This window comes from Triturus cristatus, chromosome 5_1, assembly GCF_964204655.1.
Source record: "Triturus cristatus chromosome 5_1, aTriCri1.1, whole genome shotgun sequence".
Taxonomy (NCBI): domain Eukaryota; kingdom Metazoa; phylum Chordata; class Amphibia; order Caudata; family Salamandridae; genus Triturus; species Triturus cristatus.
The window spans coordinates 65,641,505-65,657,166 of record NC_140587.1 but is presented as its reverse complement, the minus strand read 5'-3'; the positions used below and the strand labels follow the sequence as shown (position 1 = coordinate 65,657,166).

Sequence of the window (15,662 nt, the reverse complement as noted above, 5' to 3'; positions counted from 1 at the left end):
TTAAAGGACTTCGGGTTGAGTTTAAAAAGAAACGTTTTTTTTTTAAATTTGAGAGTTTGCAGTGGTGCCAGTTGTCCCAGGCAAACTTTTTTTAACATGCACAAATGGGGGAAGGGTGGGATCCCCTTCCGTTTTGTGAGTGGGTGGCCAAACAAATTTTGGGGAGGTAACGTTTCAATGGTTTACAACTGCTGTTTGAGTCTTTAAGCATTGTTATGTATGGATAGAAATCTCTTTTTGGAAAGACCAGCTATACACTCCTTCAAAATAGCAACTCCTTATCCATTTCTAATCGCATTTTATGAGTTTGAAAAAAGTTAAAGACACCTAGAATGGGTTTAGTACATCACTAAAAGCAGTTTTTCAGTTGCCAAGCCCAATCGAAGTATTTGCGACTGAACAACTGCTTTTTACGTTAGGCCGTAACTACATGTAGATTGCAAAAACATTACTTCTGATGATAAAAGTGTTTTACTGAGGGTCAGATGTACATATTTTGTGTTTGTGATGACGTATTAGCAAATGTTTACAATCTGCTATTAGGTCATTACAATCAGCGATGTATTACAGTGTGCTTTACATTGTTTGCAATTCCCAGTGGGTCGCTAATAGAGCTACCTTACTAATATTCAAGAGCTAGGTCACAATGTGCAACGCATTGGGAATCGCTGAAATCACGGGGATGGTGGCCTGCTGGGGTCATCAGACCACCATGTCTGTGATTGCTTTTAAATAAAGCAATGTTTTTGTTTTCTTAATTGCAGCCCTTTTTCCTTAAAGGAACATGGGATGTGTTAGACTTGGGGGTCTCTAGATGGCACAGGTATGCACTTGTGACAAATAGGGACCCTCGCCTCTAGTCAGGGTAAGGGTGTGCACTCCTAAAATAACCCCTGCTCACCCCCTTGGTAGCTTGGCACGAGCAGACAGGCTTATCTCAGAGGCAGTGTGTAAAGCATTTGTGAACACATACAGTAACCAAGTGACAACACTACAAATGGACACCACACAGGTTTTATATCAAAAATAAGTATTCTTTATATAGATTTACCACAAGACCATTAAACGACAAAAACACACAATACTGTTACTTTAGATAGTAGAATTTTGCTTAGTTCTCTTAAGTTCTTATATGCGACACTTGAAGTCAATGTACAATTTAGATGCGACACGCAGGGCAACAAAAGGGTTGCAACGATGTTGATGCGATGAAGTTTTTGGTGCAAAGAAATAAAGACGTGAAGATCTTCCAGATGCGGTACGCTTCTCCGATGTTGCGAGAAGACTCGACTCGAAGCTTCAGCTGCAGCGGCGACACCCTTTACGCGATGCAACGACAGCGGCCTTGGCAGCGACACTCTTCTCCGACTTTTGCGAGACATTTCCGCTCGATGCGATGTTGCAGCGGCGACACCCCTTTACACGATGCGACGACAGCAGCTCCGACGGCAGCCGCTTCTCCGTGGATGCGAGGCGCTTTTCTTGATGCGGTGCAATGCGGCAACTACGATGCCTGCGATGGCGACGCGCTTCTTCCTCAATGCGAGACTCTTCTCTTGATGCGGTGCAATGCGTCAGCTACGATGGCTGCGATGGCGACACGCTTCTTCGGCGTTGCGAGACACTTCCTGGATGATGCGAGACGCTTCCGCTCGATGCGATGCTGTAGCGGCAACACGCTTTACAAGATGCGACGACAACAGCTCCGACGGCGGCACGCTTCTCCTTCTTGAGTCGCGCTTCCCGCTCCTTGAGACACGCAGTCCCTCAGAAGGCCCAACAACAGCAGCAGGCACTTCCAAAGAACTCTGGGGAGCTGGGGGGTGAAGTTTGTTGTTCCTGAGACTTCAGCAGGAGGCAAGCTCTTTTCCAAGCCCTTGGAGATCCTTCGCAAGTTGAGCAAAAGTACACACAAAGTTCCTTTCTCCTCTCTTTGGCAGTAGGCAACCCCTGCAGGCCAATCCCCCAGTTTTGGGGATAGTCTCTCCTCAGTTTCTTCTTGGTTCCTCTCCTCAGCAGAGTTTCTTCTTGTTTCCCAAAGTGATCTAAATTCTTGGGATCAGGGTCCCAATACTTATACTCCAGAGGGGCCTTTGCCCAGTCCAAACCAGTTCCTGAGCACTCTGTTTACCAGACTTCTCCTTTCCTTTCACAGTGTAGGGCAGAAACATTAGACGCCCCATAGGAGGTGGAGCCAGCATTGTGGAAGGCAAGTACAGCCCTGGAGCACTTTGTTGACAGGATTCCTTCTCTTCATTCACTGTGCAGGGCAGAGACATCAGCTGCTCCCCAGGAGGTGGAGCCAGCATTGTGGAAGGCAGGCACAGCCCTATTCAGGTCCTAGGTGCAACTCCTCCCAACCATCTAGATGCAGATCTCTCTATTCACCACTGGGCTGACTCATCCTGTCTCTTGGAATTCCCCAGCCCTGTCACTCACAGAAACCAGACAAAGGAATACACAGCCTAGCAGAGGCAGGTTTGAATGGTTAGACAAGAAAATGCCTACTTTCTAAAAGTGGTATTTTCAAACACAGAATGTTAAAACCAACTTCACTAAAAGATGTATTTTATCATCCTGAGTTCAGGCATACTAAATTCGGATTTCTACCATGTTCTCTGAGTCAGTTAAGATTATAAGATGTAATAATCAAACTGCCCATTCTGGCCTATGGAGAACAGGTAGCCTTGCAATAGTGAAAAACGGAAATGGCTGTAATTCACTATTAGAACATGCCACACACACCAGGGCATGTCCTACCTTATCCTTACAATGTACCCTGCCCTTGGGCCTACCATAGGGGTGGCTGATATGAAGAAAAGGGAAAGTTTAGGGACTGGCAAGTGGGTTTACTTGCCCAGTCAGCATGACAGTACCAGACTGCACACAGGCTCTGCAATGGCAGGCCTTAGACATATGTTTACAGGCTGCTTCTGTGGGTGGCACAACCAGTGCTGCAAGCCCACCAGCAGCATTTGGATTTACAAGCCCTGGGCACTCCTGGTGCACTGTACTAGGGTCTGACAGGTAAACCAAACCAACCAATCATGGAATCACAAATCATACATTAATTTACAATAGGGAGCACTTGCACTGTGGCACTGGACAGCAGTGGCACAGTGCCCTGAGCAACTAACACCAGCAAAAACATATGAGTCAACAGCGAAAAATGGAAGGGAGACCCACGCCAATGTGCCAGGTCTAACAGGATGCAATTAAAAAATAAAAAGCTTTCTTTTCATTTTTTAAAAGTAGTCAGTGGTCTGAGGGACCACTGCCTGCACTTGAAAAATGTTTTTACTACCATTCACAAAAGGCAAGGGGTCTCTTGGGGACCCTTTTTCATTGGTGAATGGGTCACTACCTACTTGAAGTAGGCAGTAAAATGACAGTAAAATGCGAACGTTTTGCAACTGCATTTCAGTCACAAAACATTCACACATACCTTAACACGCACATTCCTAATACTGAATTACAAACCCATTTTCCAATTCGGTAATAGGTAACTGAATCACAAAATAGGGTTCTGTATATTTTTAAATGCTTTTTACAGTCGCAAACGGCCTGATTCTGGGAATGAAAATAGCTCAAATAAGCTTTGTTTATCTGCCAGTAATAATGGAGGAGTATAGGTTTTTCAAACTATACATTTCAAACTTTTCACAACAATTGATGTAATATTCCTTCAAATTGCTGTACCAGCAGGGCGGTAAACTAGCCCTAGGTGTTCCGCTCCACCCAACCTTTAAGATGTTTCTCTCTATCTTCAGCCATCTGGCACTGCCTCGTCCAGATCTCCAAGTGCCCCACCACAGCTCCCCACTTCCTGTCTCAGCCCCTGCTCTCATGCCCCCTCATCCTAAGCAAAGTATATGATTCTCAACCAATGAGCCACATCTACGTCCTAAGATGGCGGCTGATGAACTCCTGACCATAGGGTGACCCAGTCTAGACTCCCCACTCTAGCTCTGTCAAAGCCTCATCAACGCACTGTTGCTGACATGAGTAATACTTAAAGTGAAAGAAAACCATCCAAGTACAGCCTCACTCAGGTAGATTTGGAAATGACGAGGTGTACACAGTGCCCTCTACACAGGTACATTCAGATGTAAACATCATGCACAGTCTCACACAGGTATATGACTAGTTGTATACAGCTCCCGCTACACAGGTACATTCAGATGTACCCAGACATCCACAGTCTCACGCAGGTAGATTTGGAAATGACTATGTGTACTCAGTTTCCCCTACAAAGGTAAATTCAGATGTAACCAGACATCCACAGTCTCAAACAGGTAGATTTGGAAATGACTAGGTGTGCACAGCTCCCCCTACACAGATACATTCAGATGTAACCAGACGTGCATAGCCTCACACAGGTAGATTCGAAAAAGACTAGGTGTACACAGCTCCCCCTACACAGCTACATTCAGATGTAACCAGACATGCACAGTGTGACGCAAATAGATGACAAGGCATACACAGTGCCCCTACACAGGTACATTCAGATGTAACCAGATATGCACAGTCTCACGCAGGTAGATTTGGAAATGACCAGTTGTACAAAGCCCCCCTAGACAGGTACATTCAGATTTAATAAGACATGCACAGCCTCTCACAGGTAGATTTGGAAATGACGAGGTGAAATTAGCACCCCCTACATAGGAGCATTCAGATGTAACCAGACATGCACAGTCTCACGCAGGTAGATTCGGAAATGACTAGGTGTACAGAGCTCCCATTACATTGGTACATTCAGATGTAATCAGGCATGCACAGTGTCACACAGGTAGATGACTAGGTGTACTCAGCTCCCCCTACACTGGTACATAAAGATGTAACCAGACATGCACAGTTTCACGCAGGTAGATGATTAGGTGTACACAGCGGCCCCTACACAGGTACATTCAGATGTAACCACAAATGCACAGCCTCACACAGGTAGATCTATAAGTGACGAGGTGTTCACAGCTCAACCTACACAGGTACATTCAGATGTAACCAGACATGCAGAGCCTCACACACGTAGATTTGGAAATGACTAGGTGTACGCAGCACCCCCTAGACAGGTAAATTCAGATGTAACCAGACATATACAGTCTCATGCAGGTAGATTTGGAAATAAGGTGTGCAGAGTTCCACCTACAAATGTACATTCAGATGTAACCAGACATGTACAGTCTCACACAGGTAGATTTGTAAATGACTAGGTGTACACACACCCCCTACACAGGTACATTCAGATCTAACCACACATGCACAGTCTGGCGCAGGTAGATGACAAGGTGTACACAGCTCCACCTAAACAGGTACATTCAGATGTAACCAGAAATGTACAGCCTCAAGCAGGTAGTTTTGGAAATGACTAGGTGTACACAGCTCTCCCTACACATGTACATTCAGATGTAACCAGACATGCAGAGCCTCACACACGTAGATTTGGAAATGACTAGGTGTACGCAGCACCCCCTACACAGGTAAATTCAGATGTAACCAGACATATACAGTCTCATGCAGGTAGATTTGGAAATAAGGTGTGCAGAGTTCCACCTACAAATGTACATTCAGATGTAACCAGACATGTACAGTCTCACGCAGGTAGATTTGGAAATGACCAGTTGTACACAGCTCCTGTAGACAGGTACATTCAGATGTAACCACCCAAGTACAGCCTCACTCAGGTAGATCAGGAAATAACGAGGTGTACACAGCTCCCTCTTCACAGGTACATTCAGATGTAAACAGACATGCACAGTCTCACACAGGTAGATGACTAGGTGTATACAGCTCCCCCTACACAGGTACATTCAGATGTAACCAGACATGTGCAGCCTCACACAGGTAGATGATTAGATTTACACAGCGCCCCCTACACAGGTACACTCAGATGTAACCAGACATGCACATTCTCACGCAGGTAGATTCAGAAATGACTAGGTGTACACAACGCCCCTACACAGATACATTCAGATGTAATAAGACATGCACAGTCTCACGCAGGTAGATTAGGAAATGACCAGTTGTACACAGCTCCCCTTACACAGGTACATTCAGATGTAACCAGACATGCACAATATCACACAGGTAGATGACTTGATGTACACAGCTCCTTCTACACAGGTACATTCAGATGTAACCAGACATCCACAGTCTCACGCAGGTAGATTTGGAAGTGACCAGCTGTAACCAGCTCCCCTAGACAGGTACATTCAGATACAACCAGACATGCACAGCCTCACGCAGGTAGTTTTGGAAATGACTACGTGTACACAGCTCCCCCTAGACATGTACATTCAGATGTAACCAGAAATCCACAGTCTCACGCAGGTAGATTTGGAAATGACCAGTTGTACACAGCTCCCCTAGACAGATACATTCAGATGCAACCAGACAATTACAGTCTCATGCAGGTAGATTTGGAAATTAGGTGTACAGAGTTCCACCTACACAGGTACATTCAGATGTCACCAGACAAGTACAGTCTCACACAGGTAGATTTGTAAATGACTAGGTGTACATACACCCCCTACAAAGGTACATTCAGATGTAATCAGACATGCACATTCTCAGGCAGGTAGATTCAGAAATGACCAGGTGTGCAGAGCGCTCTCTACAGAGGTACATTCAGATGTAACCAGAAATGTACAGTCTCACACAGGTAGATTTGGAAATGACTAGGTGTACACAGCTCCCCCTTTCTCAGGTACATTCAGATGTAACCAGACATCCACAGTCTCAAACAGGTAGATTTGGAAATTACTAGGTCTGCACAGCTCCCTCTACACAGGTACATTGAGATGTAACCAGACAAGCACAGTCTGCCGCAGGTAGATGACAAGGTGTACACAGCTCCCCCTAAATAGATACATTCAGATGTAACCAGACATGCACAGCGTCACACAGGTAGATGACATGATGTACACAGCTCCCCCTACACAGGTACACTCAGATGTAACCACACATGCACAGTCTCACATAGGTAGCTGACTAGGTTTACACAGTGCCCCCTACACAGGCACATTCAGATCTAACCAGACATGCACAGTCTGACGCAGGTAGGTGACAAGGTGTACACAGCGCCCCTTCACAGGTACATTCAGATGTAACCAGACATGTACAGTCTCACACAGGTAGATTTGGAAATGACAGGGTGTACACAGCACCCAATACACAGGTACATTCAGATGTAACCAGGCATTTACAGCCTCACACAGGTAGATTTGGAAATGACCAGTTGTACACAGCTCCTCTAGACAGGTACATTCAGATGTAATAAGACATGCACAGCCTCTCACAGGTAGATTTGGAAATGACGAGGTGTACACAGCGCCCCCTACACAGGTGCATTCAAATGTAACCAGACATGTACAGTCTCACACAGGTAGATTTGGAAATGACAGGATGTACACAGCACCCCCTATACATGTACATTCAGATGTAACCAGACATGTACAGTCTCACACAGGTAGATTTGGAAATGACTGGGTGTACACACCCCCCTACACAGGTACATATAGATATAACCAGACATCCACAGTCTCACGCAGGTAGATTTGGAAATGACCAGTTGTACACAGCTCCTCTAGACAGGTACATTCAGATGTAATAAGACATGCACAGCCTCTCACAGGTAGATTTGGAAATGACGAGGTGTACACAGCGCCCCCTACACAGGTGCATTCAAATGTAACCAGACATGCACTGTCTCACACAGGTAGATTCGGAAATGACTAGGTGTACACAGCTCCCCTTACACAGGTACATTCAGATGTAACCAGAAATGCACAGCCTCACACAGGTAGATCCACAGGTGACGAGGTGTACACAGCTCAGACCTACACAGGTACATTCATAATGTATACAAGGCAAAGTTCCCTCTCCAGTGGAAGGTATATCCCAATCTGCACTCATCTGAATTTCACACTTTAATAACACGTAATCCAGTGTGTATCTGCAATCATAACTGTTTTAATTTCACAGTAGAGTGTTCAATATGTTGATTCAACAATTATTATCGTTTTGTACAGTTAGTACTGTTCCATATTGAAAACATCGTTCTCGGGTCACGAGTATTGATCCTAGGTACTCGGGTCACAGGGTTTTAATCCCAATGCATTTCGGGGTTCACCCTTCCTCAGGGGATACTCCCTATGAACAAAAATGTGTTCTCTTAGTGGTTTCTGCGCCAGAATGTAAACGAAATTTCCAAAAAACAAAAGAAAAAAGTAAAAAGTGTGTAAGTCATGCCGTAGATAGATTGCGCCATGCAACGTGTAAAATCTGTACTGTTATATTAGCTGTGCGGGGTTCGTAAGTGACACTGTGAGTGGCTCACCCAGAAAGACTGTGGTATTTGGGGTAGTGGCTGACATAACATGTGTGAATGTGCTTTAAACGGGGTTACTTGATAGAAAAGACGCAGTGCTCAGTTAACCGTGAACAACCCCGTGCTTAAAATTTCAATTCCCCGTCGATCGCTACTGCCTTAAACCGGTGCAAAGTCTATAACTTCAGTGGTATCAGTCAAGCTAAGGTGCATACCTGCTCAAACCCGCCATTCGGCCATAACTCCTTCGCGTTCGGTGTTCGTTAGAATCGGAACTGTTACTAGTGTGTCCCGGAAGTAAATAGAGAGACGTGCGTGGGCTTTGCTGGTAACAATGGAAGAAAGACTATAACCCGTCGAATCAGATTATAACAAGTGTCGGCCTAAAGTGGAATTCAGCTCTATTTCTACAATTAATAATAGTCATACAATACGTACATGTTACATGAAAATACATGACTGAAAAAACCAAAAACAAGTCTTGAAATATTGTTTAGAAGAAAGCCTCAAAACATTTTTTTTTAAAAGTATTCACTAAATCATTAAATCTTGGTCGCTGTACAAGCACAATGATACTGAATAATTTCAAAGTCAGTTTACAGGTAACAATTATACTCCACCCGGTCATTCAGCCCTTTTGGGTGTAAAGAGTCCAATTTGAAAATCCAGTACAATTCTCTTTGTAAAAGGAATTTTTTATTATCCCTCCCATTTTGTTGTTGGATTTGTTCAAGGATGACAAATCGGAGTTGGCTGATGTTGTGTGAAAATTTGTTAAAGTGTGTGGCAATAACAGATTTAGGATTGTTTATTCTTATGTTGCTCTTATGTTCTGTTATTCGAATTTTTATCTTGCGTTCCGTTTTGCCCACATAAGTGAGGCCGCATGGGCACTTGAGGAGATACACCACGAAGCTGGAATCACAGGTCGCTGTTACTCGTAATTTCATTGGGGTGCCCTGGGTAGGGTGTGTCAGTGTAGTACCTTTCATAATGTTGTTACAGCTTCTGCAATTAAGGCAGGGGATGGTACCCTTATATGTCTCAGTTGAGACATTCTTATTTTGTTTCAACAGTTGTAGCAAATTCGTTGTGCGTTGGTATGCAAATATAGGATTTTGATTGAAAATGCCGTTGAACTCCGTTTCAGCTTGTAACATTGGCCAATATTTTTTGATAGTTTGTTTGATCTTTTGGCTTTTTGTTGAGTATTTTGATACAAAAACATTGTGTTCATGTCTTACTCCCAAGTTTTTCACCGTTAATAGTTCCTGTCTGCTTTTTGTATCTGCTCTTTCATTGGCTTGGTGTAACACGGACTCAGGGTATGCTCTTTGTTTGAATTTCATCATCATCTTGTCTTTGTTTGCCTGGTACAATTCTTCTGTCGATAATATTCTTTTAATTCTGAGCAGTTGAGAGTATGGTAAATGCTGTTTCAGACTCATTTGGTGGAAACTTGAGAAATGTAACAGGTTGTTTCTGTCTGTGCTTTTGATATGTAATGAAGTCACCAATTCATGGTCCTTTATCATAACTTCAACATCTAGAAAAGAGATTTTCTGTTTATCAATAGTGTGTGTAAATTGGATTCGGTTGTCGATTCAGCTTTTGTATTGCATTCAGTAAATTCACTTCTACGCCTTTCCAGATAAGAAAGATGTCATCAATGTAGCGGATAAATAAGATGGTATTGTCCATCCATTGTTTTTGCGATAGAATATGGTTGATTTCAAAATGGTGCATAAACAAATTTGCATACGCAGGAGCTGCGCAATTGCCCATTGAAGTGCCGTTCAACTGAGTGTAGTATTGATCTTTCCATGTGAAGTAGCTATGGTATAGCGTAAAGTGCATTAGCTCCAATAAAAAAACACTGAGGTTGTTATCTTTTTTCTTTTGTTTTTTGGAAATTTCGTTTACATTCTGGCGCAGAAACCACTAAGAGAACACATTTTTGTTCATAGGGAGCATCCCCTGAGGAAGGGTGAACCCCGAAATGCATTGGGATTAAAACCCTGTGACCCAAGTACCTAGGATCAATACTCGTGACCCGAGAACGATGTTTTCAATATGGAACAGTACTAACTGTACAAAACGATAATAATTGTTGAATCAACATATTGAACACTCTACTGTGAAATTAAAACAGTTATGATTGCAGATACACACTGGATTACGTGTTATTAAAGTGTGAAATTCAGATGAGTGCAGATTGGGATTTACCTTCCACTGGAGAGGGAACTTTGCCTTGTATATACGTCACATCCCTTTGGACAAGGGATAAGATCCCACAGCACCCAAAGCAAGCTAAAAGGATTACTTTCTGATTTATAAGAGAAACTAGGAGTGCGACCGACACCTTACCTCACATTGATAATGTAACCAGAAATACAGAGCCTCACACACGTAGATTTGGAAATGACTAGGTGTACACAATGCCCCCTACACAGGTACAATCAGATGTAATAAGACATGCACAGCCTCTCACAGAGAGATTTGGAAATCTCATGCAGGATGCAGGATGATTCTTAAATGACTAGGTGTACCCAGATCCCCTTACACAGGTACATTCACATGTAACCAGACATGCACAGCATCATACAGGTAGATGACTTGGTGTGCACAGCTCCTCCTACATAGGTACATTCAGATGTAACCAGACATGGACAGTCTCACACAGGTAGATGACCAGGTGTCCATAGCGCCCAATACACTGGTCCATTAAGATGTACCCAGACATGCACAGTCTCACGCAGGTAGATGACTAGGTGTACACAGCGGCGCCTACACAGGTAAATTCAGATGTAACCAGACATGTACAGTCTCATGCAGGTAGATTTGGGAATTAGGTTTACAGAGTTCCACCTACACAGGTACATTCAGATGTACCTAGACATGTACAGTCTCACACAGGTAGATTTGTAAATGACTAGGTGTACACACACCCCCTACACAGGTACATTCAGACGTAATCAGACATACACAGTCTGGCACAGGTAGATGACAAGGTGTACACAGCTCCCCCAAAACAGGTACATTCAGATGTAACCATACAAGCACAGCCTCACGCAGGTAGTTTTGGAAATGACCAGTTGTACACAGCTCCCCTAGATAGGTACATTCAGATGTAACCAGACATGTACAGTCTCATGCAGGTAGATTTGGAAACTAGGTGAACAGAGTTCCACATACACATGTAAATTTAGTTGTAACCAGACATGTACAGTCTCACACAGGTAGATTTGTAAATGACTAGGTGTACACACACCCCCTACACAGGTGCATTCAGATGTAACCGGACATGCACAGTCTGGCACAGGTAGATGACAAGGTGTACACAGCTCCCCCTAAACAGGTACATTCAGATGTAACCAGACATACACAGCCTCACACAGGTAGATGATTAGATTAAGACAGCACCCCCTACACAGGAACATTCAGATGTAACCAGACATGCACAGTCTCACGCAGGTAGTTTTGCAAATGACTAGGTGTACACAGCTCCCCTAGACAGGTACTTTCAGATGTAACCAGGCACGTACAGTCTCATGCAGGTAGATTTGGAAATGACTAGGTGTAAACAACTCCCATTACATTGGTACATTCAGATGTAACCACACACGCAGAGCGTCACACAGGTAGATGACTAAGTGTACACAGCTCCCCCTACACAGGTACATTCCGATGTAACCACACATACACAGTCTCACACAGGTAGATTTGTAAATGACTAGGTGTACACACACTCCCTACACAGGTACATTCAGATGTAATCAGACATGCACAGTCTCACACAGATAGATGACCAGGTATACACAGCTTCCCCTACAAAGGTACATTCAGATGTAACCAGACATGCACAGCCTCTCACATGTAGATTCGAAAAAGACTAGGTGTACACAGCTCCCCCCTACACAGGTACATTCAGATGTAACCAGACATGCACAGTGTGACGCAGCTAGATGAAAAGGCATACACAGTGCCCCTACACAGATACATTCAGATGTAACCAGACATGCACAGTGTGACGCAGATAAATGACAAGGCAGACACGGTGCCCCTACACAGATACATTCAGATGTAACCAGATATGCACAGTCTCATGCAGGTAGATTTGGAAATGACCAGTTGTACAACGCTCCCCTAGACAGGTACATTCAGATGTAATAATACATGCACAGCCTCTCACAGGTAGATTTGAAAATGACGAGGTGAAATTAGAGCCCCCTACATAGGTGCATTCAGATGTAACCAGACATGCACAATCTCACGCAGGTAGATTTGGAATTGACTAGGTGTACAGAGCTCCCATTACATTGGTACATTCAGATGTAACCAGGCATGCACAGTGTCACACAGGTAGATGACTAGGTGTACACAGCTCCCTTACACAGGTACATTCAGATGTAACCAGACATGCACAGCCTCACACAGGTAGATGACGAGGTGTACACAGCGGCCCCTACACAGGTACATTCAGATGTAACCAGACATGTACAGTCTGGCGCAGGTAGATGACAAGGTGTACACTGCTCCCCCTACACAGGTACATTCGGATGTAAGCAGACATCCACAGTCTCATGCAGATAGATTTGGAAATGACCAGTTGTACACAACTCTCCTAGACAGGTACATTCAGATGTAATAAGACATGCACAGCCTCTCACAGGTAGATTTGGAAATGGAGAGGTGTACACAGCGCCCCCTACATCGGTGCATTTAGATGTAACCAGACATGCACAGTCTCACGCAGGATGATTAGGAAATGACTAGGTGTACAGAGCTCCCATTACATTGGTACCTTCAGATGTAATAAGACATGCACAGCCTCACACAGGAAGATGACTAGGTGTACACAGCGGCCCCTACACAGGTACATTCAGATTTAACCAGACATGTACAGCCTCACACGGGTAGATCTACAGGTGACAAGGTGTACACAGCTATGACCTACATAGGTACATTTAGATGTAACCAGAAATGCACAGCCTCACACAGGTAGATCTACAGGTGACGAGGTGTACACAGCTCAACCTACACAGGTACATTCAGATGTAACCAGACATGCACAGCCTCACACGGGTAGATCTACAGGTGACAAGGTGTACACAGCTGTGACCTACACAGGTACATTTAGATGTAACCAGACATGCACAGCCTCACACAGGTAGATGACTAGGTGTATACAGCTCCCCCTACTCAGGTATATTCAGATGTAACCAGACATGCACAGTCTCACACAGGTAGCTCTACAGGTGACCAGGCATGTACTGTCCTACACAGGTTTACATCCATAGTGTATCATTTATTTGAAGTCTTACCTGGGCCCACAAGGAGGGCAGCAGCCAGAAGAGAGCCCAAGACAGCCTTCATCCTTCAAAGGGATGGAGCAGTGATTGGGAAAAAGGGATGCTGGTGGTGTCTGTGTATGTTACCTGTGCTTGATGTTTCTGTTTGAGGTCTGAGTGTGATGTCAATGCGTGGGATCTGGGTGTGGGTTATGTGTGTTTAACATGTGTGAGTTCTGGGCGTCGGATCTGCGTGTGGATAGGTCTGAGCTCTGTGAGGGATGTCGGTGTTTGAGGACCGTATTTGATGTCTTTGTCATATGGGGTCTCTGTCCGATACAGATCTGTGCTGCCTTCATATAGCATCACAGTGTTGTGTAAATGCAGCTCTTAGCAACACGTGTTCGAAAACACACTCTTTTCTTGTTTTGACACTATTGTTCACATTTTCAATTGAATGCTTCCCCGCGGCAATGTTTATATTACCAAGCTCCAAAGATACTAATTACAAAAGTTGCATTTATTCGTCACTGTCACTGCCACTAAATACAAAAACATTCAGGCACGCGAGGCAGGTGTGGGGACACAATCAACAATAGGAACATGACGAGGGGACGCCGTTCCACTAATAGTTTCGCTTTTCTTTGACAAATAGGGAGAGATTCAGGCCTGTAATTAATGAAAGCTTCTTCTTTGCAGTCCCTCGGTTGCTATGGTTTCTGGCGCGAGTCCTTAGGAACATCACTTTGTGCACATGTCCCCGGGCTCGAGCCTGTCCTCGCTAGGGAGGGCGGGGTCAGGGTGGGGTATGTGATCTGAGGTGAGTGAGCACAAAGGACTATGGGTGAGTGTCGGGGCCCCCAGGAGCCTGGACCTGGCAGGGCCCTTGTAGTAATGTCCCTGTGTGATGTCGGGGGTACATAGTATCATGAATTCACTGAGTGGTGTCAGCGACTGCCCAGTGTGAGCAGCCCCCAGGGAGGGAGGGAGGGGTGTGTAAATAAAGAGAACCATTCCTGGCCTCCTCCAGACCCTGCCCCCAGTGCCCCTGCGCCTCAGCCATGGGGACACGTGTGCCATCATGGACATTAATACACTGAGTGGTGTCACCAACTGCCCAGTGTGAGCAGCCCCCAGGAAGGGAGGGGAGGGGTTTCTAAGTAGAGGGATCCATGACTCACCTCCTCCAGACCCTGTCTCAGTGCCCGCGCGCCTCAGCCAAGGGGACTCGTGTGGAAAGTGTCTCCCACAGTACTTCCTGCACGTGGCATGTCCTATGCCAGGTTCCTGCCTCTCGCCCCATCAGACATTTCCAGCAGGTACTGTGCACATGGGCACCGGGCACAATGGTTCAACTTGGATTCAACTTCTCTTAAAAGCATTTTACTGAGTTTTCTTTGCTTCCACTGACTGGTTCTTGCCAATCTCACATACCTTTTGTTGCTTCTATATTTCTCCATTGGATATTTACACTCACTCGAAAAACAGGGGTTCAGATGACTTTATAGTTAGGTCGCGTAAACAAATCTCTAGAAATTCACAGAATTAAAACTTAGGTTAAAGTGACGTTACAGCTAGGTGTAGAAATATACAATCAATGTTTAAAAATCCAACGAGCACTGAAATTTACCAGATTAACTTTACTGAGCTAACTATAATTTCAACTCGCCATGTACTGCTTATGACCTCACATATTCCATCACTCATAAATGGCATAATTGATGACATCATCCAGGCTACTGCTCTTCAAACTGCTCTGTAAACCACTTGATCATTAAAAAAAGGGAAGGTATTAAAGGGCCCCTAAACATATACAGCAAGTATTGTCTTTATCTCACATGTACATGTATGACATAGAAACAGTGTAGCACCAGAAACAAGTGTGATCCACTGTGGTAAATGATAAACACCGTAGCTACCAGTGACGGTGTAAGTACAAACAGTACTTCAGTTAAACCCAGTAATTGTAAACAGGTTGTGGCCTCATTCAAATGCCTGTTGTGAAAACGAAAGCTTCTCCCTACAATAAATGAATCACCTGTGGA

The 15,662-nt window shown here is 44.5% G+C and overlaps 1 protein-coding gene across 1 annotated transcript in view; it reads right to left on the bottom strand.

Annotated features, from left to right (window-relative positions):
• LOC146830192 (lymphocyte antigen 6E-like) overlaps positions 1–13,957 on the bottom strand; it is a 116,908-nt gene extending 102,951 nt beyond the window's left edge. Inside the window, exon 1 of the mRNA XM_085604026.1 lies at positions 13,651–13,957. Within this exon, the coding sequence (XP_085460152.1) occupies positions 13,651–13,702 (52 nt within the window). The 5' untranslated portion in view covers positions 13,703–13,957. The remainder of the gene's footprint in view (positions 1–13,650) is intronic.
• Positions 13,958–15,662: the final 1,705 nt, after the last annotated feature.